The sequence below is a fragment of the Rhineura floridana genome, chromosome 9, assembly GCF_030035675.1.
Source record: "Rhineura floridana isolate rRhiFlo1 chromosome 9, rRhiFlo1.hap2, whole genome shotgun sequence".
NCBI lineage: Eukaryota > Metazoa > Chordata > Lepidosauria > Squamata > Rhineuridae > Rhineura > Rhineura floridana.
The window spans coordinates 78645140-78672171 of NC_084488.1; the positions used below are offsets into that span (position 1 = coordinate 78645140).

At 42.7% G+C, this 27032-nt stretch overlaps 1 protein-coding gene across 2 annotated transcripts in view; it reads right to left on the minus strand.

Annotated features, from left to right (window-relative positions):
- Positions 1-27032, minus strand: part of LARP1B (La ribonucleoprotein 1B) — a 102360-nt gene that overhangs the window by 11119 nt on the left and 64209 nt on the right. For both annotated transcript variants that reach the window (XM_061585054.1, XM_061585055.1), the window contains 6 exons: positions 20465-20634; positions 18850-19221; positions 17793-17916; positions 3979-4190; positions 3522-3628; positions 776-936 (listed from right to left, as the gene is read on the minus strand). In XM_061585054.1, the coding sequence (XP_061441038.1) occupies positions 776-936; positions 3522-3628; positions 3979-4190; positions 17793-17916; positions 18850-19221; positions 20465-20634 (1146 nt within the window). The remainder of the gene's footprint in view (positions 1-775; positions 937-3521; positions 3629-3978; positions 4191-17792; positions 17917-18849; positions 19222-20464; positions 20635-27032) is intronic.

Here is a 27032-nt window from a genome sequence, read left to right on the forward strand (position 1 = left end):
AATCTTATTTTTCATACTGCTGAAAACTGAATAGGCAGAAAAAGCCTCACTGAACCCTCCATTGCTCCCAGGCCTCCTGAAATTCCCCCTCCCCTTAGACCTGGCCGAGCCTCCCTCCCTGTTCCCTTTACAGATTGCTGAGTGTCTCCATTCCCCCATTTCCTTTACAGATCACCCCCTCCTCCTTTATAGATAAGCTGAGCCTCTCCCCCCCAGACCTTCTCCCAAGAGAAAGAAGAAAGGAGAGGAGGGAAGTGGAGGCGAGCCACACAGGGTCACATGGAACACTCAGGACAGGTCAGGGCAGCTCCTCAGCAACTGTCCTGCTCTCCTGAGGCCCACTGCTTCCTTCCTTCTCACCCTACGCTGCTGAGACTGAAACAGTGTCATTGGTGAGGTGGTCAGCAGCAGCAGAGCAGGATGGTTGCTGAGGAGCTGCCCTGGTTTGTCATGACTGCAGCTCACCTGAGCAGCCTGCTGCCACCCTCCAGTGCTGCTATGATGGCCTGGTAGCATTTAGAAAGCTGTTGTCACGCTATAATTCACAGCACCATTTGTCAGTGGATAGTGCTTTGAACTACAGCGCAACTATAGCCTTAGAAAAATATGTAAGAGGATATAAAATTGACATTCTACAAGCTATATGAACACAAGAGCACAAGCAAAATAGTGAACATAAATGGTTATAGTTCATGGAACTGAAGACACAATGTTATGTAGGTAAGATTTCACAATTATTTCCTGTTAAAAGTTACAGAAAATATTACATTTTTACCGTTTAAGCATCTACGGCGATATTTGTGGTACACTTGTTGTGTAAAACCATTTTCTTTCAGAAGTTCATGAGAAGGATGCTGAAATTTGGGAAGGGAATTTGGAGTACACCCATAACTTCCTGATAATGGAGCACCTTCCAATGGCGATGCATTTGAACTACTACAGAAAATAAAAGACAATAAAAGCAGATTTCTCCAGACTTTCTTTATGATAATATAGGTAATTGCGCCTTCTTTTTTAGCAGATAATACAGAACCATTTCTTTTATTCTAGGCATTTGCTTCTTAACTTTGGAGGGCTTTTGTTGTGTAGCCTTCCAAAAGGGGTCGCTCCACTGCCTTATATACTTTTTAAAAAAACACAACCCCTATATATCTTAATTTTTATTAACTGTAAATCACTATGAGTACATGTATTTATGCAGAAAAGCAACCAACAAATTTAATAAATAAATAAATCCAATTTTCCAACACTTGTCACAATTAGGCCATCTTCAAAGTTAAACATTCAGAATGAACATTAGGTGCCTGCCTCCAAGGACTATAGAAATGTCAAAATGGAGGCAATACTGCATCTAAATGGTTATCTGTGTCAGAAATGATACCACCACAAAGCTATTATATATCGGGAAGCAAGATTAAATGAGAACCCTTCTCTGGACATGCTAGCTTTCTGTATGCAAGGAATTTTTGACATTGGAAAAACCAGAATATTTATTATTTATTTTATTTATTTATTACATTTATTTCCTGCCTTTCTTTTCTTGATAGAAACCCAAGGTGATTTACATATGGTTCCCAGGCAGTCTCCCATCCAGGACCTCATGTGCCTTCAGACCATAGCCAGGGAACATGCAATATGCAATCCGTTGCCTGCATTTTTAAGTAGAGGCATGTACCACATATTTTTATGAATATTTGAATCTGCTCTGATTTCACAAGGTTCAGGCTGTAATTATAAAGAATGTATAATGAAAAATACTTATGTATAGCAAACCAAACAGATTTAGACTACATATACTTTTGAGCAAGCACTATCCAGTGTGCCATACTGGCATGCAAAACTATTAGATTCTACTTCTTCTGAAGATTTAGCAGGCCTCTGTATGACTGCAAAGGCCCTTCAGTTCTGGCGCAACAGAAAACAGTCCTCTAGCTGCCATTATGGAAAAAAAATCTGGATGACAGAAACAGCATTATTTACTGCAGGGATTCCCAAACTGTGGTCTATGGACCACCAGTGGTCCACAAGCTTCATTTAAGTGATCTGTGGCATGTCTAAGATACATATTCATATTTTATTAATTTTATTTCTTATATTGTATTTTACTAATTATAATTTGAATTCTATGGCATGCAAATCATAATACAATAAAACACAATATAAGGAATAAAATAAGCAATTAAAATACAATCAAAATTATATAGCATCTAGCACAGCATATTACAGCAGGCAGAAAAATCATTAAGTGGTCTGCTAAGACTATCAGCAATTTTCAAGCGGTCTGTGAGGGAAAAAGTTTGGGAACCACTGATCTACTGTATACCCAAGTAAGGTTTTAAATCTTGAAACTAGTTGGTCATATGCTTCTTTCATGCTGTATTGCCTAGTGATCATATACCTGTAAGGATACATTTTAGGTTCTTGGAATCACATGACTATTCCCTTCTTTGGTTAAGACAATGGTTGCATTTGGATGAATGAGCCTCCTGCATCTTTATATATCTACTTTGTTCCTCCCTTCATGGAGCAAGAGCAGAAGCCAGTAAGTCAGTTTGAACCATGGGTTCATATTCTGGCTTCTTTGAAAGCCATTAAATATAGCTTCCCAGTTCAGATGTGGCTTCCTAGCTTGTCTCCTGATCACGCAAAAAGAGGAATGAAGCAACTGCATGTGGATGCAGGAGACTTGTTTTTATCTTAACAAGCAGAGATCTGATTGCCCAAAAACAGCCATTCTATTAAGACAATGCTTGCAATTAACTGGATAAAATGATTTCATAAGTATCAGTGCCAGATGCAATATAAATGTACGCCAGCAATGTGACAAGTACCTGTAAACTATTCATAAGCAGAGGGTGCTTTGTGTAATACACTGTGTTCTGGAAGAGATTCCCATTCCATTTATATACATGGGGAGGTAGCCAATTAACTTGTTCCACAGGCACCAGGACTTTTGTTTGTGCCCCTCCACATCTGCTCCAGAGGGTTGGGGGAACCTTCAGAACAGATTTAAGGAACGTGCAGGAGGAGGGTGGAAATTCTGTTGAGCAGCACTGATGGAACAAGCTAGTTATATACTACCCATCTATTCCCTTGAAGGTTATGTTACTCATCAACAGGCAATTCATGAGTATAATATAGTTGAGAGAGAGAGAGAGAGAGAGAGAGAGAGAGAGAGAGAGAGAGAGATGTGTGTGTGTTGCTATATATATGTGTGCGTATGTATTACTTTTGAAGAATAACCATATATATAAATCATGGCTTTTCCCAACAGAATAGATGTGGGTAGTTCCTGCCCTCACCAGTGCTGCTCATGGGCATATTCTTGAAAAAAAGCCAGTTTATAATTGCAGATATCCTTCATAACTAATGCTTCAAGTTCCAAGTACAAAATGTAGTATACCTAGCAGCTTTTAGAAAAGTATTTCATTTCCCTCACTTCTTTCTTCCTCTTACTTGTTTTGCATGTAATTAAACTGATCCTATGAACTAAGTTACAACATTAAAAAAACTACTACTACCTTATAGAAGATGTTCTTGGCCTGTGATCCTTGGAATCCATTACCCAGCCAACATGACTTTCTAATGGAGGGTTTGTACTATGCCGTGTTTTTCTTTTCCTTCGTGTCTACAATAAAATATAACATTATAGTTTCCTGAGGTGACTGGTGCCACTTTTCTGGAGAATCACAGCCTAATTAAAGTCAAGTTTCATAAAGTTTCACATTGTATAACATATGCATTATGAGGTCATAAAGTTGAGCTTGGCTACCCAACTGCCTAGCCTAGTTAACAGGGTAAGTATTTCATAATGGATTTACCAGTTTTTACCAAATCCAAAATTATTGTTTCCTACAGTATACAAAAAATATTTGAGCAGCAGGAATTTAAAAAATCATTTCAAAGGCTGTGTTCTGCGATAACAAACAACAGTAAGGTATTAGGATCCAAAAGTTTATGTAGAATGTTTTTAGTTACCTTAACATCAATGGATCTTGCTTCTTTAACCACAGGATAGAATCTTGGTGTTTTGCTGGGATCTTGTAGTCTTGGTGTACGAGGTGTTTTGGGTGTTCTGGCAGGGTGGACTCTAGGAGATTCAGGGACAGCTGTTGGCAGTGAGCGAGCCATTGTTGTTGGAGGTATTTCTTGGATGCCAAACAATTTACAAGCCAACTCTTCAGTTAAGTCTAAACAGAAAGACCAGTAGATCAATAAATGAACATGAAGCATCTTGCTTTCTATGGCTCTTTGGAGCTTTTTACCTGGCCTTACCTGGTCTGTGCTCTGCTTTTATCTGTTTAATTTTATGCATTTTTAAACTTTTTAGTATAACTTTTTAAATTGTGTATTTATATATTGTTGTAACCATTTTGGCCAGTGAATGTGGAAACAAGAGATATAAATTTAAATCAAACACAGGAAGCTGATATGTAACCTTAAACTGTATCTATCTATAATACATTACATAAAGAAGTTATTATGGACTTCCTACCAGACCTAGAAGCTAGCAAGTTGCCCCAAGTGCTATCTTGCCATTCAAGTCTCACCAGGACCATCCACTAAGCTCAAATCAATGATTCTACATCCCTATTCAATATGTTTTGTTCTCCAGTTATGAATGGTCCATTGGACTCACCTGAAGGGTGATTTTCACAGGTACGCCTGCCATCAGATTGGGTACTACTGCCATCTAGCGTCCGAAGGCAAGAATGCACTAGAGTTAAAACCTGGGCCTCGGGCCCCTCCCACTCCAGTCTTCATTTGCGACGAGTCCGAAGTGGTATATCTGAAAGGAACTAAAGGCCAAAAGCTGCAGCAGCAAGGAAAATAGAAGTAGGAAAATCGGAACAGGAAACATCATAGAACTTGCTACCAAAAACACAGGTTTTAACTAAGTGAGAACAGAACAGAGCACTAAACTTATAGCATAATTTATCTAGAAATCCCCCACAAGGGAGGGACGTGATGGCAGGCGTACCTGTGAAAATCACCCTTCAGGTGAGTCCAATGGACCATTTTCCACAGGTAGCCTGCCATCAGATTGGGATGTACCAACGCAGCCCCTTAATAGGGAGGGACTACAAACAGCTTACGAATCAGAAAGGACATGTTGAAGGACACGTCTCCCGAAGGAGTCGTCAGCCGAAGCATAGCGATCAATCTTATAATGCTTCACGAAGGAGTTAGGGGTAGCCCATACCGCCGCCCTACATATGTCAGCAAGACATGTTGTCGCTACCCACCAGCGGAGTGATTCCTTCAACGATGGGTTCAGCGGAATCACACGATGGTTGGACTTGGTGATGTCCGCCTGAAGAGGTAGGAGGTGTTGATGTTTGGCGGTTCTTGCGTGAAACAACACGTTACGTTGGATGTAAGATGGTAAAGAAGCATCACAGAGGCTTGAGAAAGTTTTAAGAGTCTTTACTAAGACATTACGGCCAAAAGCATTTTAAAGTAGATACATGTAGAGTTTCAAGATAGAACTAGGTAGAACTGCTTGCTTCAAAGACACACACAGAAGAAGGAAGAACTAACAGCATTCTGTCACAACTTTCCCAGCTGTTATCTCCCGTTACCATGACAACCTGGCTGGCCTTGAATGTCTGCTCTCTCAGGCCAGGCATAGCTGATAACACAGAACCATTCCCATACATCTTGAAACATTTCAGACTTGATGAAAAAACACATTGGTAGTACGGCCTAGTAAGCCAACATTCCCCCCTTTCATCATGTCTGTAAATCCATTACAACATTTCTACAATACAAAGGTAATACATTTCAATACATTGCATCATACAGATTCAGTTTACATTTCAGTACAGCTCAGAACATCTCTGTACATTTAGCTAGAACTTTATTCAATCAAACTTTGGCTGAACACAAGTCAGATACAATGTCTCAGGATCCATTTCAACCTCCTTATGCATTCCAGGACTGGTTATTAATCCTACCGTGAATCTATCAGGCGGTTTGCCAATGTTTGATCTCTCAGAACGTCTCAAAGGCACTAGAGCTTCTGCTCTCTCAGCCCCCCCATTTGAGCTGGTGCTTGGTACAGCCTGCGCAGGACATTCCATTTCCTCAGCCTTGCGTTTCTTTGATCTTCGTTTCCCACAAATGAATTCATTTAATGCATCCCTAAGTGGAACTTGTGTGCCTTCCACTTTTATGTCAAGGTTTGGTTTAAATGTTTGTGCTTGTGTTTGTGCTTGTGTGTCAGCTGACCCTGTAAGAATGACTGTTTGCCTTTGATCCCAAGGCTTTTCTGCAACTTTAATGCTTCTGCTCAGAATTAATTGCTGTTTTTCTGGTATCCAAACTCTGAAATAAGCATTCTGAAATCCCAGAACAAATCCCTGTTGGGCTCTGGGTGCAAGTTTGCCCCTTCTTTTTCCCTGTGGAATGTGGACCCAGCATCTAGCCCCAAATTTCTGAATGTGTTGCACTTTCGGCTTTCTCCCAGTGAGTTTCTCATAAGGTGACATTCCAAGTGCACTGTGTAACACCTTGTTGTGAATGTAATTCGCATACATAATTGCCTCTCCCCAGAAAGAATTTCCTAAACTGGAATCCATTAACATGGCTCTCATTGCTTCCTGAAGCACCCTGTTTTTTCTCTCAGCAGTCCCGTTAGAAAGTTTAAGTGCTATTTTCTTACTTGCCAGCACTTCATGCAAAGCTTTACTCATGAATTCCTCCCCCTGGTCTGAGCGTATAGCCCCCACCGTGGTGCCATGTTGAGTTTCAATTCTCTTAATGAACAGTTTCAGCTTCTGCTCAGCTTCACTTTTACGCTTGAGCAAATAAAGATGAGTGTATCTCGAAAAATTATCTACCACTACCATAAAAAACCTCGCACCTCCTCGTGAAGTGTTTATTGGCCCTGATAAATCAACATGAATGAGTTCATAGGGAGCTGATGTGGTCCTTTCAGCCTCCCGGTTTATGGGTGCAATTGTCATTTTTGCTTTATGGCACGCATCACAATCCATCATTAACTGTCCACAGTCTTTCAAACGCATGTTTTCACTATGCATTGGGGTTTTCTTTATCGTGTCAAAGTTTGCATGCCCCAGCCTCTGATGCCATTCATGGACGCAGCCTTGATGTGTCTGTGCCTCAGCGTTTAACACAGCACACCCTGCTTGACTGCTCTTTATTACAAACTGGGAATCATTCAGACTTCCCTGCAAGCACACTTGATCACTCCTCATTACATAACATTTGTCTCTGTCAAACAACACTGAAAATCCACAACTGGTCAGTTTTCTCACAGACAACATGTTATGAGACAGTTCTGGTACAAACAAACGATCTGACAGTATTCCAAGCTTATCAAATCTCACCAGTCCTCAAGCCTCCACATTCTTCTGCGATCCATCCGCTAGTTGCACAAAGTCCTGCTCATCTGTAGACGTGTAAAACAAACTCCTGTCTGTAATTAATATATGGCTCGCACCGCTGTCAAGAATCCAGTCAACAGGTCCTAAATCTTGAGACTTCTGTTTACAAACAAAGTTCACACTGCCGCTATGCGTCTTCCAGCCTCCGTCCCTGGAGTTTCGCTTGACTGCACAGTCTTTCTGGAGATGCCCACGAGCCCCGCAAACATAACAAGCCTTCAGCCGCTGCTGCTCCTGCTTGTAATCCTGCTTGCTTCCGACAGCCTCCTTCGGCACGGCACTTTTCGCCTCCTCTTGTCTCCGCTGCCATTCCTGGCTCAGCTTTTCCTCAATAAACGCAACATTGAGCCCCCCATCGGGCATGGCTTCAATTCCCATAACAAAATTATTCCAACTCCCATCGAGTGAAGCCAGGATCAAATAGGTCTTCTGAAGCTCACTGTGTTCGACGCCTCAGTCCGTCAGCTCTGCAAACAAGCGTCTGAATTCCGTGAGATGCTCACTCATTTCGCACTCACCCGTGAAGCGCATCTGGTACAGCTTCCGTGCCAAACACAACTTAGATCCCGCGGTCTGTTGCACATGAAGGGCCTCCAACACGTCCCACATCTGTTTGGTGTTTGTAACATCACTCACGTGTAGCAGCTGAGAGTCTGATAGAGCCAGAGTAATAAAAGCTTGCGCCCTCTCATCGTTCCGTGTCCAGGCCGCTGTAAGGGGTGCAGGGGGTGTACCTTCAATAGCTTCCCATAAATCCTCTTTTATTAAGAAAGCACGCATCCTTGGCTTCCAACTGCCATAATTCTTTTCTGTAAGTTGTTCCATCGGCAAGCCTCCAGACATGTTTACAGCCATGTTCGCTCACCTCTGTCTGGCACAATCAATCAAGCTGCCCGCTGGATCTCCGTCTGCCGTTCAGACCAGCCACTTACTCCTGTGTAATGCGCTGTGGATCTGGGCCCATAACCCTGTTGATGTTTGGCGGTTCTTGCGTGAAACAACACGTTACGTTGGATGTAAGATGGTAAAGAAGCATAACAGAGGCCTGAGAAAGTTTTAAGAGTCTTTACTAAGACATTACGGCCAAAGGCATTTTAAAGTAGACACATGTAGAGTTTCACCCCCCTTCCAGATAGAACTAGGTAGAACTGCTTGCTTCAAAGACACACAGAAGAAGGAAGAACTAACAGCATTCTGTCACAACTTTCCCAGCTGTTATCTCCCGTTACCATGACAACCTGGCTGGCCTTGAATGTCTGCTCTCTCAGGCCAGGCATAGCTGATAACACAGAACCATTCCCATACATCTTGAAGCATTTCAGACTTGATGAAAAAACACATTGGTAGTATGGCCTAGTAAGCCAACAGGAGGGCCCATTGTAGAGGTCTCGAATGATGTCGAGCCCACGGGACGATGTGAATTGTGGAAATCATTGACCCGAGGAACTGCGCCAGGAGCATGACATCTGCCCTTGAGCGATGTATCAGTAAGGTAGCCATGGTTGTGATGGAGGCAATACGATCTGGGGACAGGAAAAACATGGCTAAAGAGGTGTCCAGTATAGCCCCCAGGTGCTGGAGGCTTTGGGTTGGCTGCAGGTGACTCTTTTTGGCATTGATCAGCCAGCCGTGAGCATCTAGGGCATCTAGGGTGAACTGGAATTGTCTGTTGGCCAGGTCCCGGGAGCATGCTCGAAGGAGGAGATCGTCGAGATAGGCGTAAATGTGTAGGCGAAGAGATTTCACCATGGTGGCCATCACCTTGGTGAATACTCGAGGAGCCGAGGAGAGGCCAAATGGCATGGCACGGTATTGGAAATGGTGGTGGCCTAGTGCGAATCTCAGGAATCTTCTGTGATCCGAGCAAATTGGAATGTGTAAATACGCGTCCTTATGGACGCTAGGAAATCCCCTTGTTGTAGAGCTTCCACAATAGACGCCAGAGACTCCATCTTGAAGCGGCGGTACTTGACAAAGCGGTTGAGAAACTTGAGGTCTAGGACCGCCCTCCATGAGGAATCTCGCTTAGGGACCGTGAAGAGGACGGAGTACATGCCTTGCAGCCTTTCGGATGGAGGTACTGTCTCTATAGCGGCTATGTTTAGAAGATGGCGTAGGGCATCCTGCATAGCCGCCCTGCGTGACTTGGAGACGGGGGAGAGGCAAAATCTGTCCGGGGGTTCCCTCCAAAACTCTATGTTGTACCCCTGGGTGAAGATTGCCCTGACCCAAGAGATTTGTGTCAGAGTGAGCCAGGAGCTGGAGAAGGAGAGTCTGCCTCCAATGGGAAAAGTGTCAGAACTGCCTGCGCTGACGGGCTCCTCTGCCGTAAGAGGCTGAAGCGGCTTGCCTGCCTTGGTATTGGGCTCTGGGCTGGAAACACTGTCTGGGCCAGGGTGCCCTGGAGGGACGGAAATCTGTAGGCCTGGTATCCCATCCTCGTCCACCAGGTCGTCCTCTCCAAAAGGGCTGGAAGGAGCGGTAAGGAGTAAACCGCCGAAATGGTCTTCGGTCGTCTCTTCTGACTGTGGCTAAGGCAGGCTTACGATTGTCCTTGGGATTGACCAGGACAGCTTTAAGTGCGTCGTCGCCAAAGAGCATAGCGCCTGAGTATGGGGCCATGGACAAGTTAGTTCTGGCGGTAGAGTCAGCGTCCCAATGTTGAAGCCATAGGGTTCGACGAGCAACAATGCCAGCCGCCAGAGCCCGTGCATCTTGGTGGGTTGCGTCTAACGTGGCATCAGCCACAAATGCAGCAGTCTTGTGTACCTTGAGTAGACCCTTCCGTAGCTTGGTGGGATCTGGGTTAGGGTCGTCCAGAAGGTCATCTAGCCACATGATGGAGGCCCGTGAGAAGATGGAGGCGGCAGCAGAGGCCCGGAATGGGCGGATGCCTCGTGGATCTTTCGGAGGACAAAGTCGAGCCGCCTCTCCGAGGGATCCTTGAACTGGGAGTCTCCTTCTTTCGGGAGGAGAGACCGAGACACGAGATTGGAAATGGGTTGGTCCACCCCCGGGACGTTCAGGAATGACATGAAGTCCGGGGCCAGGGTATACAGCTTGTTGGCCAAAGTGGAGGAACGGTGCAGACGTAGAGGGCGGGCCCATTCTTCTCTGGCCAGCTTGTTAATGGGATCTGGCACAGGGATAAAATGATCCACTGATCTAGGCGACTTGAGGACTCTGGCACCCTTCACCGGAGGGGCAACCGGTGGTGTTTGTTCTGGTTGAATGCCGAGGGTGTCCATTACTCTGCGAGACAGAGGAATGATGTCTGCCGGGTTGAAAAGGCAGTAAGAGTAGTCCTCATCTGGGTCAGATTCTCCACTCCATTCATCAGGGTCAGCCTGGAAAAGGTTTAAGTAGTCCTCCATCTGTGAGGATTCCATGCCCACTCTGCCCCTGACCACATCAAATGGGTTAGGTGAGGGTAGTGGGGCATCATCATGGCAGCTCGGTAGTCTTGCAGAGGTAGACTGCCGCGAAACTTCAGGCTGAGATGATACATGAGGTGGAGGCTGAGGTTGATAAAGGCACCCAAGCATCTCTCGTAACTGTAGCAGAAAATCTGGAGTCAGCTGTATCCCTGCAGGTGGAGGTGCGGGTAGAGTATGTTCCTGTGGAGGCACATGAGGCTGCACAGATGGAGTCAGGTCAGATTGGCGAGGGGTTTGGCTGGGGAAGCCTTCAAACTCATCCTCTGAGGACTCAGAAGGAGACTGAAAGAGCACAGGCACCACTGCGTGCAGAGGCTTCTCCGGGAGCAGGGGTGCAACGTAGCGTGCCCTCTTGGGCGGCCCGTGGCCAGACAGGTGTTTAGTCTTGGCTAAGGCTTTAGCGGGCTTGTGTTTAGGTGGCTTGCGTAGAGATGAAGCGATGCCCTGACGACCTGCTTTAGAAGCTTGTGACACCTCTGGGTTCTGATCTGCCATGTCAAAGTCTGGATCACGCACACAATGGGGAAGATGCTGAGATCAAAGTCTGGATCACGCACACAATGGGGAAGGTGCTGAGATCGTGGATGTACGCCCACCAATATTAAGCGCCCCACTAAACAATCAGGACTCCAAAAAGTAAGTGAGAAGTCGAGGTGTATTATTGGCCACTAGCTAAGTACACGCACACAATGGGGAAGGTGCGAGACCGCTAATTACACTGCCAGGAAAAAAGGATGCTTTTCTTTAAAAAGCGCAGCGTGGCCAGGGCTAGATACATGCACACAATGGGGAAGGTGCGGTACCGCCAAAGTGCACTGGCAAAAACTAAGCCTCAAATAGTGGTGCACATAAGGAGATACACACACACAATGGGGAAGGTGTGGTATCTCTTGACTATAGGTCGTTCTAAAGACACAGGTCTCACATGCAGAAATACTTTAGAATAGGGGAGCCTAAATTAAGGCCCAACAGGGCTGAGAGAGCAGCCGGGACAAAACGCTGCCTTACAGGGCCTCAAGAAGCCTCAGAAAGGAAAAAACTTCAAAAATGCAAAAAACAAAATGGGGTCCGCGAAAACAAAATGGGGGCCGCGATATCGGGGTTGCCTAAATAAGACCCCAGGAGGGCTGAAAAAAGCAGCCGAGCCTAAATAAAGCTCCAACAGGGCTGAGAAGCCAGCCGGGACAAGAGGCTGCCTTATAGGGCCTCAAGAAGCCTCAGAAAGGAAAAAACTTTAAAAGTGCAAAAAACAAAATGGCGGCCGCAATATCAGGGCTGAAAGAGCAGTCGTAGGCCAAAAAACGCTGTCCTGGGGCACGGGAACGGGTGGAGAGCCCGCGAGGAAGCCGCAGCCTCAGTGAAATAAGGCCCCACGAGGGTTGAAAAGGCAGCCGAAACTGAGCGGGGGGGATCTGCAGCCGCGGGACCCCCACCCGACAAAAAAGCAGCAGCAGCCGCTTAAGTAGCCTCAGCAACGCACCCCCAAACAATCCCAAACGGGAAAACAAAAAGGGGAAAAAATAACGCCAAGGAGAGATAAGGAACAATATACTAGGAAAAAATAAGAAAAAATTGCACACCCTCCAAACACCAATGTGGGGAGGGAAACAAACAGGTGAAAAAAGGTGAAATGGAAGAAGGAATAAAGACTTATCTATCGCTCTGTCCAACAATTTAACCTGCCTCGGACGAAGGCAAGAATGAAGACTGGAGTGGGAGGGGCCCGAGGCCCAGGTTTTAACTCTAGTGCATTCTTGCCTTCGGAAGCTAGATGGCAGTAGTACCCAATCTGATGGCAGGCTACCTGTGGAAAATATTTTATTTCACCAAGCAACACTGACATTTGTTTTCCATCTCATGGGGACATACAACTTTTCCTAGAAAAGAACAGCTCTTGCTTCTGAATATTTCTAGACACTCGTTCAAGCCTGATCTGATGCATGTGCACTCAGAAGTAAATCCTACTTTGTTCAATCATACTTACTTGAAATGTGTATGGTATAGGATTACATCCTTCAAAAAAGCGATCTTGCTTAGTATAATTGGCTATATATACAGATAACAATATTTATCTCTTGTCTCTGATAGACATAGTTCTGCAAGACAAGAGGTGTTGTTGGCTGTATGGCCAGAAGTTTTAGACTATCTAGGTAATAAAAAGGCTCTATTTAGTTGCAACTTGTTTTAATTGTTACAGCAAACAATTAACAAAGCTTGTTCAGAAAATATAAAATTTCAAGATGGGAAATCTGATTCAGATCAATGATTTATATGAATCCACCCCATTCTGTACCAATAAAAACTCACTTCTGTCATTTCTGACTCTATAGCTTCTAAGGTACCGGCAAACATGCCAAATACACTTTCTAATTCTTCACAACCAAGAGATTAGGAAACTGCTTTTTAAACATAAAGGTTGAGATTCTCAAAACACCTCATACATAATACCACAATATGTAGGCTACATGTACTCTTGAGGAATCGCAGCATAAACAGCCTTGCCTATATTCCCCAGCCCCACCTCCAACATAAGGAACCAAATTCTGAAAAAACACATATAACAATGAGAAAACACAACTGCAACATTTGCTTAATTTATATTACTTGTTGTGACTTTTGTTTCCAAGTGACTTTTGTAATTATTCCTGAATAACCATCCCTTGCTCTTAAAGAGCATAAGGTGAGTGTCCAGGAGCAATTTATACAGAGACAGGATAGAGAAAAATAAGGTCACAACTTTATAGTCTGTTATAGTCATCAACTGGGTTGGCACACCATAGGGCGAGGATCAGGTGATCAGGCAGCCTACCTGCTTGCTGATATCTCCCTCTCCAGCCTGCTGGCTGGGGAACAACAAGGGAGCTAACGGGCATTGCGGCCCACTCCAGCATAGGTGATTCTGGGTAGTTCCTGCCTGCAACCTAGGTCGCTAACAGCCAGCCTCAGTTTACTGAGTTGGGGCTGTGGCCCTCATGGCAGCCCCTACGCAAGACCCCTTATGGCGGCCCCCTAGGTGATTATTGATCCTCCCCAATGCCCTCCACCTGCCAAAAAAGTTGTGACAACTTATGGTGGCCCTATGCATCAGCGACTTCCAATACCATTTGTTATAAACCACCCTGTTTATATCTTGTAAGTTCAGGACTGTGGCTTCCTTTATGGAATCAATCCATCTCTTGTTTGGTCTTCCTCTTTTTCTACTCCCTTCTGTTTTTCCCAGCATTATTGTCTTTTCTAGTGAATCATGTCTTCTCATGATGTCTCCAAAGTATGATAACTTCAGTTCCATCGTTTTAGCTTCTAGTGATAATGGTGGTTCTGTTGTTGTTATGTGCCTTCAAGTCGATTACGACTTATGGTGACCCTATGAATCACTGACCTCCAAGAGCATCTGTCATGAACCACCCTGTTCAGATCTTGTAAGTTCAGGTCTGTGACTTACTTTATGGAATCAATCCATCTCTTGTTTGGCCTTCCTCTTTTTCTACTCCCTTCTGTTTTTCCCATCATTATTGTCTTTTCCAGTGAATCATGTCTTCTCATTATGTGTCCAAAGTATGATAACTTCAGTTTCATCATTTTAGCTTCTAGTGACAGTTCTGGTTTAATTTGTTCTAACACCCTATTTGTCTTTTTTGCGGTCCATGGTATCTGCAAAGCTCTACTCCAACACCACATTCCAAATGAGTTGATTTTTCTCTTATCCACTTTTTTCACTGTCCAACTTTCACATCCATACATTTGAGGGCCTTTTCTATAGCAGCCCTCCCTAGTCCTAGCCTTCTTCTGATTTCTTGACTATTGTCTCCATTTTGGTTAATGACTGTGCCAACGTACTGATAATCCTTGACAAGTTCAATGTCTTCATTGTCCACTTTAAAGTTACATAAATCTTCTGTTGTCATCACTGTAGTCTTCTTGATGTTCAGCTGTAGTCTTGTTTTGTGCTTTCCTCTAACTTTCATCAGCATTTGTTTCAAATCATTACTGGTTTCTGCTACTAGTATGGCATCATCTGCATATGTTAAATTATTGATATTTCTCCCTCTAATTTTCATACCTCCTTCATCATGGTCCAATCCTGCTTTCCGTATGATATGCTCTGCATGTAGATTAAATAAATAGGGTGATAAAACACACCCGTCTTACACCCTTTCCGATGGGGAACCAATCGGTTTCTCCAAATTCTGTCCTTACAGTAGCCTTTTGTCCAGAGTATAGGTCACATATCAGGACAATCAGATGTTGTGGCACTCCCATTTCTTTTAAAGTGTTGCATAGTTTTTCATGATCTACATAATCAAAGGCTTTGCTGTAATCTATAAAGCACAGGGTAATTTTCTTCTGAAATTCCTTGGTCCATTCCATTATCCAACACGTTTGCGATATGATCTCTGGTACCTCTTGCCTTTCTGAATCCATCTTGGACATCTTGCATTTCTCACTCCATATATAGTAAGAGCCTTTGTTGTAGAATCTTGAGCATTACTTTACTTGCATGGGATATTAAGGCAATAGTTTGATAATTACTGCATTCCCTGGGATCCCCTTTCTTTGGAATTGGGATGTATATTGAACGCTTCCAGTCTGTGGGCCATTGTTTATTTTCCATACTTATGGACAAATTTTTGTCAACATTTGGACAGATTCAGTCTCAGTAACTTGTAGCAACTCTTTTGGTATGCCATCTATTCCTGGTGACTTGTTTCTTCCAAGTATTTTAAAAGCAGCTTCCACCTCACATTTTCTGGTTCTTCATCATATGGTTCCTCTGTGAATGAATCTGTCATCCTTGCATCTCTTGCTTCCATCATCCTTTCATTTCATCTCGGTCAGTCAGTGTGTTCCCCTGTTGATTATTCAACATCCCTACTCTTAGTTTAAATTTCCCTGTAATTTCTCTCATCTTTTGGAATAGGGCTCTTGTTCTAACTATTTTATTATCCTCTTCTATTTCTATACAATAAATATTGTAACAGTTCTTTTTGTCCCTATGTACTAGCCGTTGTATTACTGCATTTATGCTTCTGTGTTTCTATCTCCTTTTGCTTTCCTTCTCTCTTTAACCATTTTAAGAGTTTCATCAGTCATCCATTGAGGTCTTTCTCTCTTTTTTAACAAGAGGTATTGTCTTTTTGCATTCTTCCCTGATCATGTCTCTTTCAATCATAGTTCTTTTGGTTCTCTATCAACTAAGTTTAAAGCTTCAAATCTGTTCCTTATTTGATCTTTATATTCTCCTGGGATGTTAATTAAATTGTATTTTGGCATTATGGTTGCTTTGTGGTTATTCTTTAGCTTTACTCTGATTTTTGATATGACCAGTTCATGATCTGTACTGCAGTCTGATCCTGGTCTTGTTTTCACAGGAAGTATGGAACTTCTCCATCTTCTGCTACCAATTATATAATCAATTTGATTCCTATATTGACCATTTGGTGATGCCCACGTGTACAGTTATCTTTTCAGTTGCTCAAAAATGTGTTTGCAAGAAATAAATTACTGGCTTCACAGAATTCAGTCTTTCTCCTTCTTCATTTCTATCTCCTAAGCCCCATTTTACCACCATTTCTAGTTTTCTCTGTTTCCTGCTTTTACATTCCAGTCCCACATGATTATCAGGACATCTTGTTTTGTGTATGATCGATTTCTCCCTGTACTTCTGTGTAAAATCTTTCCAATTCCTCTTCTTCTGTGTTTGCTGTTGGAGCATAGACTTGCATGATGGTTATATCAACAGGTTTCCTGTTAAATCTCATTGATATAACTCGCTCAGACCTTGCGTTATAGCTCCTGATTGCTTTTGCTACCTCACTATTAACGCAACCCTGTTTCTTAATTTCTCATCTCCTGCATAAAATATTTTGTAGTTGCCTGATTGAACATGTTCCATTCCCATCCATTTTAATTCACTCACACCAGGTATTGTAATGTTGGTATGTTCCGTTTCTTGTTTGACAATTTCTAACTTTCCCTGGTCCATGCTTCTCACATTTCATGTTCCTATTGGGTACTTCATACAACTCTGGACTCTCCTTTCACATCTGCGTGCATCAACCTCCAGGCTTCCATTCAGCTTTGACCTAGTTGTGTCATTAGTCACAGCACTACTCATCCTTGACCATTGTTCTTCCTCAGTAGCTCACTGCTATGAGGAAAGCAAAAACCTTGCTGCAATGGAGACCAATTATGCAGAAAGTAAAATTATTGTCCAGCCCTGTGAACCACCGACTGACAATATCCATAGCAAGTGTATATGAAATGAGTAGAGTGAGGAAGTTGTTACAAGCACTGGGATGGTTGAAGGTAGTGCCACAGGAATTTAAAACCCCATGGCTCAGAGAAGCGGAGTCATCTCTCTGGTCTGCACAAAGGTCTGCCTCCTGGCCAGCCTCCAAGTCTGAGAGTGGCTCCCAAGGCAAGCCAGTGAGGAGTGCTGCCCTTCAACTACCATGAGCACAGGCAGCCCAAGTGTGCCTGCTGCTCAGGGTGGGGGGCAGTGATGCTGGATTTCTCTCTCTGGAGTTGAATAGCAGATTAATATTTCAAAAGGTATAAGCCCATGTATGGAGACCCATGAACAAACACACACAGACCTTTTAAAATTATATATTAATCTATTTAATAAACTATAAGCTCTACAAAGATTCACTGTGTAAGTGAGAATTCTACCTGTGGAAGAGCTTTTCCTTTTTAATTATCAGAAACCATTATTTGCCTTCACCCTCAGTATGTATAGAGTCAGGCCCTTGTAAATGAGCTGAACAGGAAGCACTATAAGCATCTGGAACTCCATGAGAATAGTGGAGAAATCATGAAGCTCTCCATCAGGTTGCACTATGTCAAGTGTCATCTTGATAACTTACAATTTTGTAACATTATGGATATATTTTATTTATTTATTTATTATTTGATTTATATCCTGCCCTTCCTCCCAGCAGCATACCTTGTTGAGATCTTGGAGGACCAGGAGGAACTTCCTGATTTGGATCAATTGCATGCTCAGGTGTAAGATTGTCAAATTCTTCTTTACTGATGAGATTTAACTTCTTAAAGTTTTCAACTTCTTGCTGAAGTGGAGATAAAAACATCTGTAACAATCTATCATAAATTATAGAATTGCAGGGATAACAGCTGAGAGAAATAAGCTTCGGCTACGGGGTGGTATACAAGTATAATAAATAAATATCAACAGGAACCATTTGTTCAATGATTACATATTATTTGACAAATATTTTCGCCATTAGAAATTAAAGCTATGATATAATTATTTCAACAGGACAACAGAGTGCAATGCTTGTAAAATATTAAAAATGGAATATTTACAAATGGAACCTTTCCAGGTTTATAACTCTTATCTCAAACAGGTGATCATAATTCTCAAACAGGTTTCCAAACAAAGATTTTGATATCAAAACTGATTAAAGAGTGCTGTCAAAAAGGCAAGTGTCCCATCTTTCTTATTTTCAAAGAGAAAAACAAATGTTACCTTATTGTCTCTCCTCCCTGAATGTGGGCATTATTTTTGGATAAACAAAAACTACACACTGAGTAGTACCAAAACCACAGTCAATTCACATGGCAATCTGAGAACATGCCTTGATCTCAAGATTCTGTACTTAAGTGTTCCTGAAAAAAACCCAACCCTGCCATAAAATTAAACTTGATTAAGGATAGTGAAGAACAGAAAATCCACACAGACCAGAGACATGGTTTCTAAACTTTTTGTTCCTCATTTTCAATGTTTCTTATTCTTTTGAAAACAAGCCCTTTAGTCTTACTTTCTAAAATTGACCTAGGCTTAAATACTGACATTGAATTTCTTCATTCATTTACAGTCAAATCCCAGGATTACTTACATAAGTACAAAATCTATGCCAGCAGAAAATCACAAAACTGTATTATTCTTACATATGGATTTCTATTCTTAATTTACCACAGTTGATAATCAGACAAGTATACCATTCAATGCCCATTCATTAACAGCTCAAACATATAATTACCTTCATAGCAACACAGTCATTTTCAGACTGCTCCATCCACAAATCTTGTTCATAGTAGTATAAGCCATCATTAATAACGTTTGCAAGTTCTGATGTAATTTTTGCCCGTGAGACATGGTTGCCAGTGCGATCTCCTCCAGGATGTTTTCTCATATATGGTGGCGTCTGTGTTACAATCAAAATCTTATTTAAATCCTGATCATCAATTTCATAATCTGAATCACTATCTGACCACTCAGTGAATGTATTTTTTCGGCCTTCTATTTGTTCCATCTCTTCATCAAACAAAAAATCAAGCTCTTCCTGTTCTTGTTCATCTGTAGGCAGAGGCTGCTGCCGTCCCGACTGTTCCTCAAGTGTAGGCACAGATTCCTGGAAAAGGCAAAAGTGTTTCACACTTTCAGTGAATCAAAGCTAATTTATCACTTCTTGAAAGAATATTGAGAAGGTATCTAAATGGAAAGAAAATGAACAGAGGGATTATCATTTACGCTTCTTACAATCACACCTGTGGTTCTTAGGTTTACAGTGAAATTCAAATAATATTGCTATAGCATAACGGAATTCTAACACAGGCTATAATTCAAAAGAGAATGAAGCATGCTCAAGTATACTGGTTTAAGTTAATTTATACATGTCTAACTCTGTGTTGATTGCGGCCAGCATGTTCTAAGTATTTATCCCCTCTTTTCTCAAAACCAGTCAGTGGAATGTGATTTGCTGCTGACTTCCACAGAAGCTGGAAACAACGTAAGGCCAAGATCTAATAATGGATACATGTACCTTTAAGTATACACCTTAACATCTAGGAAGAACAGAGTGGCAAAGAGAAGACCAGTCTGGCGCCAGTTGGAGCAGTTGCATGGAGCTCATCTCCCCTTCCCTGCCTAAAAGAACTGCTCTTGTTGCCAGTTACCTTAGCACTGCAGAAGTGAGAGAAAGGACAATAGCACCTGCTGCTACTGAGAAAACTATGGGCCACTGGAAATTTAAACCACTTCAGTTCAAGTAAAAGCATCAGCAATGAAGATCAACCTGGCAACAGCTGGATATAAATGCCCATATACAGCTCAGCACATAATTCAGGCAATCAAACTGATTCCTTTGTCTACCTTTTCCTTCCAAGTCCCCCTCCCTTGTGCATCTTGTCTTTTTCACCTTTAAACCCAAGGGCAGGGCCTATGTCTCATATTTTTTAATTGCTGTGAGCTACTTTGGGAGGCAGTATTTGTGTGAAAAGGTGAATAACCTAATAAGCAAACTGGGACAATTTGTGCCAGAGACCAAAATCACTAAAAATCCACAATATATTGGCTAAGATTAAGATGACGTGAAGGCTATACTTCTGACTACTTCAACATATATCTAGGTCATAGTACGTTACATCTTGTGTCTCAATCTACATTTTCAAGGCAGGAAATGAGAAAACAATTTTGACACGATTCCTTCAGAAAGTTGGCCAGAAAAAACACCAGAGAAACAATGCATAGTAATCTCATTTTGTCACCATCTCATCGGAATGTGCCTTATCTCTCCAACATTCCAGGCACAAAACTACCCTGAAATACATTTTACAGTGTCTGAAAGATACACAGTTTAAGGCATCTTACAATACCTTTGGCTTAGCTGGAGATGGACGATGTCTTTTTTTAACTTCTATCCAAGGTTCAGAGTCCAGATCTGGCAAGCTTGTAGATAATCCTTTAGACATTGTTTGAAGGTTACTTGTTTCAATGTTCTTCTTAATATTTAGACTTCCCATTCTTGGAGAGCTTGGTGCAGATTCTAAAAATGAAAATTGTTTCTGTATTTATAATGGAACAGGCTATTCTTTACTATTTTTTGACTTTCTAGTTTTCTTTCATGGATTGGACGTCTATTTTTCCATCTGTTTTAATTTATTTTCTCATTGGTGTATGTTTTTAAGACAAAGAGGCCTACAGCATATCTCAAAATTTAAGAAATAGTTGAAAAGCATAGAACTGCAGCTTGAATCATTCACTAAACAAGTTCTCTCCTGTTTAGTTGTTAGGACAGCAATCATGAATGAGTTGACTCCTCCTCTGACTCAGAATTCAAAGCCAACTAAACTTGTATCTCTGAGCAGAGAGGAATTTATTAACAGTTTCTGAAGATAACTGGAGACATTAATTAAACTAAATGGCAAGATATGCATAAAATCTGATCTTATATGGCAAGACAATGCCTATCAGATAGCAGACAGCTTGAAAAACAGGTAGGGGGGAAAACAAAAAGCAATAGACAAAGCAGCAACAAAAACAAAGCAGATTAACCTAACAATGCTGGGAGGAACATGCAAACACAACCCTGCTCCCACACATAAATATTGTATTTTGTCTGACCATTCACCAGATGGGTCTGCTTGCTGTCCCATAAACTCAATAGAAAGGAGCTTTATGTGAAGTCCAACGTCCCTTTCTTGTTTAATGACAGGATAGTAGGCAGAAAAAATGTGTATTATAGTTGCTCACAACTTCAAAGTGGGAATGGAGTGGTCAGATCCTCTCATTGGGTGATCACCGTACTTGCTGCAGGACTCATTAGCAAAAGATATATCTGCCTAAGAAAAGATCATTTTCTAGTGCCTCACAAGGCTAGACAGTAGAATCCAAACTAAAGTGATGCTGTAGATGTCGTGCTTCCCTGAGCAAATGTGCAGCAATACCTGGAGAACAAGCTTGATTACCATGCTTCTAAATCCTTAATCTTCTTATTCATAGTAGATTTAACTAACACAATAAATCTTGAGCCCCCTGCTTGTATGAAACATACAGTAACTCAGATTGTCTGAACCCATCATGTTGCCATATACACTTTCAAGTCACTAAGGCTATTGAGATAATGCCACTGGTGCTCCTTCAGATGTGAGGGCCCAGGGCAGAAAATCCAGTCAAACTGGATGGTGAATGAGGCCCTGAAACTACTTGTCTGAGATAGCTGATGCCATGGTTCTGTGACAAGCCATGAATTTAGTCACTTAGAATAATGACTGTGAGAATATGATTGTTCCCAAATGCTACAGTTTACAGAGGCCCTGAGGTTCTGTATACTTGAGAGATTCCGACAGTGCATTGGTTGTTTCTGCTTCCAAGACACACTGTAAAACAATCTGTATTTTGGTATTTATCATGAGAGGCAAAGAGGTTCACCACCGAGTTATCCCAACAGCTGGTGATGTATAGGAAATCTCCTCATGGAGGGTCTACTCTTGTCCAGTTGTTTGTTGCCAACTTTGCCAATCTACTTGTACATTCAAGTCTCCTCAAAAGGTGGTCAGCAGAAATAAATGTCAGATGGTCTACTGTCCAAGATAGGAGAGATGCTTTTGCCTAAGTACCCCCCAACCCCTGGCAACTTGTACACCTGGTAGTAACATTGTTCAAGTGCATGAGCACCTTTTTGTCCTGAAGGGCCAGGTGAACTGCTATCAGATCTCACCAGCTGATGGACTGTGCTTTTCCCCAAAGCTCTGAGTTACAATGTTATGATAATAAGCCCCCAATCAGTCAGAGTTACATAGATTGTCACTTGGATCTTTATGAATTCCCCTCACAGGACACGTTTCACAAGCTTACTCTAGTAACACTATCTGATCAAGACCTGAGAAACTTCAGGAGGAAGTATCCCTTGATAATGGAGCTTGTGGGGATGGTTATGGAGAATGAGAGGGCCTCTGTAGATGGGTGGGTTGCATCAAGTCCTCTCAGGCTTTTCTTTAATATTTTGTGCTTTCTTCCAGAATTTGTCCGCTCTCCTCCCCCTTGCCTCAACTCAAAAGAAAGATCCTGCCCTGAATGGTATCCATGATCACATTCAAGTGTCGGAGGCACTGAACTGGAGTACAGACACTTTGTCTTGTGGACCAGAAAATTGAGGCTGCAGCTGTTAATTCATGCACTGACATCTTCATTACCCCAGTTTTTGGATGAATCAGATCAGAACCTGTGCTTTTTAACTTGTTCATAAACAATCTAGAGATGGGGTGAGCAGTGAGGTGGCCAAGTTTATTGACGATACTAAATTGTTCAGGGTTGTTAAAACAAAACAAAAATTGCGAAAAGCTCTAAGGACCTCTCCCAAATGTGTGAAAGGGTGGTAAAATGGCAAATACAATTAAATGTAAGCAAGTGTAAAGTTATGCATGTTAGAGCAAAAACTCTTAATTTTACATATATGCTCATAGGGTCTAAACTGGTGCTGATTGACCAGGAACAATACCTTGGGGTTATAGTGGATAGCTCAATGAAGATGACTACCCAGGGTGCGGCAGCTATGAAATGCAAATTCCAAGCTAGGGATCATTAAGAAAAATATTGAAAATAAAACTGCTGATATCAAAATGCCAGTATACAATTCTATGGTGCAGTCACATTTGCAATACTGTGTACAATTCTGGTCACCTCACCTCAAAAAGGATATCGTAGAGTTGGAAAAGGTTCAGAAAAGGGCAACCCAAATCATGAAGAGGATGGATTGCTTCCCTATGAGGAAAGGTTGCAGCATTTGGGGCTTTTTAATTTAGAGAAAAGGTAAGAGATGACATGATAGGAGTGTATAAAATAATGCATGGCATGGAGAAAGTGGATAGAGAAAGGTTTTTCCCCTCTCATAGAACATCCAATTAAGCTGAATGTTGGAAGATTCAGGACAGACAAAAGAAAGTACTTCTTCACACAGCACACAGTTAAACAACAGAATTCACTCCCACAAAATGCAGTGATGACCACCAACTTGGAGGGCTTTAAAAGAGGATTAGACAAATTCATGGTGGATAAGGCTATGGATGGCTACTAGCCATGCTGGTTATGCTCTGCCTCCATAGTCAGAGGCAGTATGCTTCCAAAAGCAGTTACTGGAGACCACAGGAGGGGAGAATGCTCTTGTGCTCAGGACCTGCTTGCGGACTTCCCATGGTCATGTGGTTGCCACTGTGAGAACAGCATACTGGACTAGATGGGCCACTGGCCTGCTCTAGCAGTCTTTTTTTGTTTTTATCCAATCAGGAAAAAACAGGCTCCCAGGGTCTGGAGATGTGATGCCATTGCTACCTGGATATTGGTAAAGACTAGAGACATAAAAGCCACCAAATGAAGGGCTTGATACTGGTAATATCTCTTGCCATATGCAAACCTGCCATGATCTGGGAGAATCAGGATGCGTCAGATCTATGGAAGAGAGGTACTGCCCTTACTCGACTGAAATGAAATGGATTTAAGGGTCTGCCTTAATAGCGTTATCTTACATGTGAGTTTTAAAAGGTAAAAGGTAGTTCTCTAATTCCCACTTTTCTTTAGCATGTGAAAAACATTAAGAAGATACCTGAGTACTTTTCTGACAGTGACATTTCCTCAATGGCTTTATGTTGAAATAATTAATTGCTGTTAATGCTCCCATGTTCCTTTCCCGAGACAAAATAGATGGAACATGGAATGAACATCCCCTGAAGGTCCCTGTGCTCTCACACTCTGCTTTACTCTCTCCCATTAGGGTTGCTGCTGAGAATGAAACCTCCACTGTTGAAAAGGGGGCAGGGAATGGCAGAGGAGTAGAATGGACCATTGGTCTCACCTGAAAGGTGATTTTCCCAGGTATCTTGCCATCAGGTAGACCCTAGTGCCATCTAGTGTCCAAAGGCAGGAATGCACAGGAGTGAAGACTTGAGCTGCTCCTTCTGGTCCTCACTCCAGTTCATTCCAGACAAGGCTGAAGGAAGACATCTTGACAGCAGTTGCATGAAGAACCGACAAAATGGAGGGGGGGGAGCATCTGCATACATAAAGGAGCGGCAACTTCCATAAAAACATACAATAAAGTCTTGACTCACTTGAGAACATTATAAATTCAACCAAAGAGCCTTAGCATTAAGTTCATAATGAAAACTATGAGAAGGTATAGGCAGCCCTCCAAAACTGAGCGTCCTGATGGCATAACATCTGAGAAAACCACCTTTCAGGTGAGACCAACGGTCTGCTTTTCCCAGGTAGTATGCCATCAGGTAGGATATACCAAAGCAGCCCCAGTAGGGAGGCACCACCCCAGCTGCCTAAACATGAGATACCACTGGTTGTAGGACGGGCCTTCCAAACGAAGCAGCAGAGGCACAATGGTCTATCTTACAGTGTCTGATAAAGGAGTCTGGTGTAGACCATACTGCAGCCCTGCAAATATCCACGAGAGTTGCATTAGTAGCAAATGCAGCCATGGTGACTGCAAACCTAGTAGAGTGTGCCATAATATTGCGAGGCACTGGAATCTTGAGAGACTCGTAGGCCAAAACAATGCAGGTGTGCAGCCAAGAAGATAATGTGGCCTTAAGACTGCCACCAAAGCTTCCTCAGTGTCCAGCTCAGTAGGAGCACAGACCAAAATGTGTAGAGAAGACCATCTGGCCAAGAGGACAGAAGAGCACTGACTGACTCATCTCTAGATATCTTGAGAAAAACCAGGGAAGCTGAGCAGTGTGGCTCAAAGCAAACATATTCACAGTCAGGGGACTGAACCGGCGTTGCAGAAGGTGAAACACAGAGGGATGAAGCGTCCACTCCCACGGGACCACCTGTTGCCTGCTGAGCTGGTCTGCTGTGACATTCAGAACCCCACAGAGGTGTTCTGCCCTCAGAGAATGCAGGTGACTCTTGGCTCAGCTAAACACGAGAGTGGCCTTTGCCTGAAGCACCTCAGACCTGGTGTCCATTTGTTAATTCAGATGCAACTTCACGCAGGTGTTGACAGTCTGGACCAGGGTGTGGGTCAGCCAAAATTTGGCTAAAAGGGAAGCAGCACCAGATGACAAAGGCAGAAATCCTCAATTCCTACTTTGGTTCAGTCTCCTCCCAAAAAAGAGCCGATGACCCTCCCGGAAAACATGAAGTAGAAGGGGCAGGATTGGAACTTCAGATTGACAAATGGTCAAGGAATACCTAATCACTTTGAATGAGTTCAAATCAGCAGGACCCGATAAACTGCATCCTAGAGTATTGAAGGAACTGGCTGAAGAACTCTCAGAACCGCTGTCTATCATCTTTGCAAAATCATGGAGGACTGGTGAAGTGCCGGATGACTGGAGGAGAGCTAATGTTGTCCCTATCTTCAAAAAGGGCAAAAAGGAAGAACCGGGGAACTACAAATCAGTCAGCCTAATATCAATCCCTGGAAAAACTCTGGAGATGATAAAGCAGTCAATCTGTAAGCACCTTGAAAACAATGCAGTGATTACTAGGAACCAACATGGATTTATGAAGAACAAATCCTGCCAAACTAATCTTATCTCATTTTTTGATCGGGTAACCTCCCTTGTAGACTGTGGGAACGCTGTGGACATAATATATCTCGACTTCAGCAAAGCTTTTGACAACATGCCCCATGATATTCTGATTATCAAGCTAGCTAAATTTGGGCTGGATGGAACAACTATCAGATGGATCCACAGTTGGCTTTGGAATTATACTGAAAGGGTGCTTATCAATGGTTCCTTCTCAAATTGGGTGGAAGTAAAGACTGGGGTACCACAGGGCTAAGTCCTGGGCCCAGTGCTCTTCAACATTTTTATTATTGGATGAAGAGGGGCAGAGGACTCAAGGTTCAGAGAGATAGTGAAAAACATTAGTCCTGGTGTGAGATGGCGGAACAGGTTGGACTTGAAAATGTGATGGAAGCTGAACTTGAGGCTGCACTGGAAGCTGCATTTGCAAAAAGGAGCCCTAGCACTCCATCATTGAGTTGAGAGACAAAATCTGGAGACAAGTGCAAGCCGAGCAAGGGAACTTGTGCAGGAGGCAGCAAGCAAAGCTGCCGAACTGCAGGCATTGAGGACACCTGTTGAGGTGGCTGGCAGTGACAGATCCAACTGGGGAACAGGAGCCAACTAAGACCCTGATACAGTAGCAGTGGGGACCTGTGTCAGGAATAGCCTAAGCAGAAGTAGGATGAGCAAAAGTAGAAGGAATAGCCAGAAGCTGGCAATCTGCAGGATAAGACGGCTGTCAAGCTGGAATCTCAGGAACAAGAGTAAGCTGGACTGGGAAACCATCAAAGTCCTCATCTGATGACACTGATGGAGAATGAAATGATGCTGCCAGCGTCTCTGTACCTGTAATGGCAGCTTCAGTAAGTGCATGCGCCTCAGTGACAATGACAGCCAAGGAAGACCGTTCCTGAGAGGT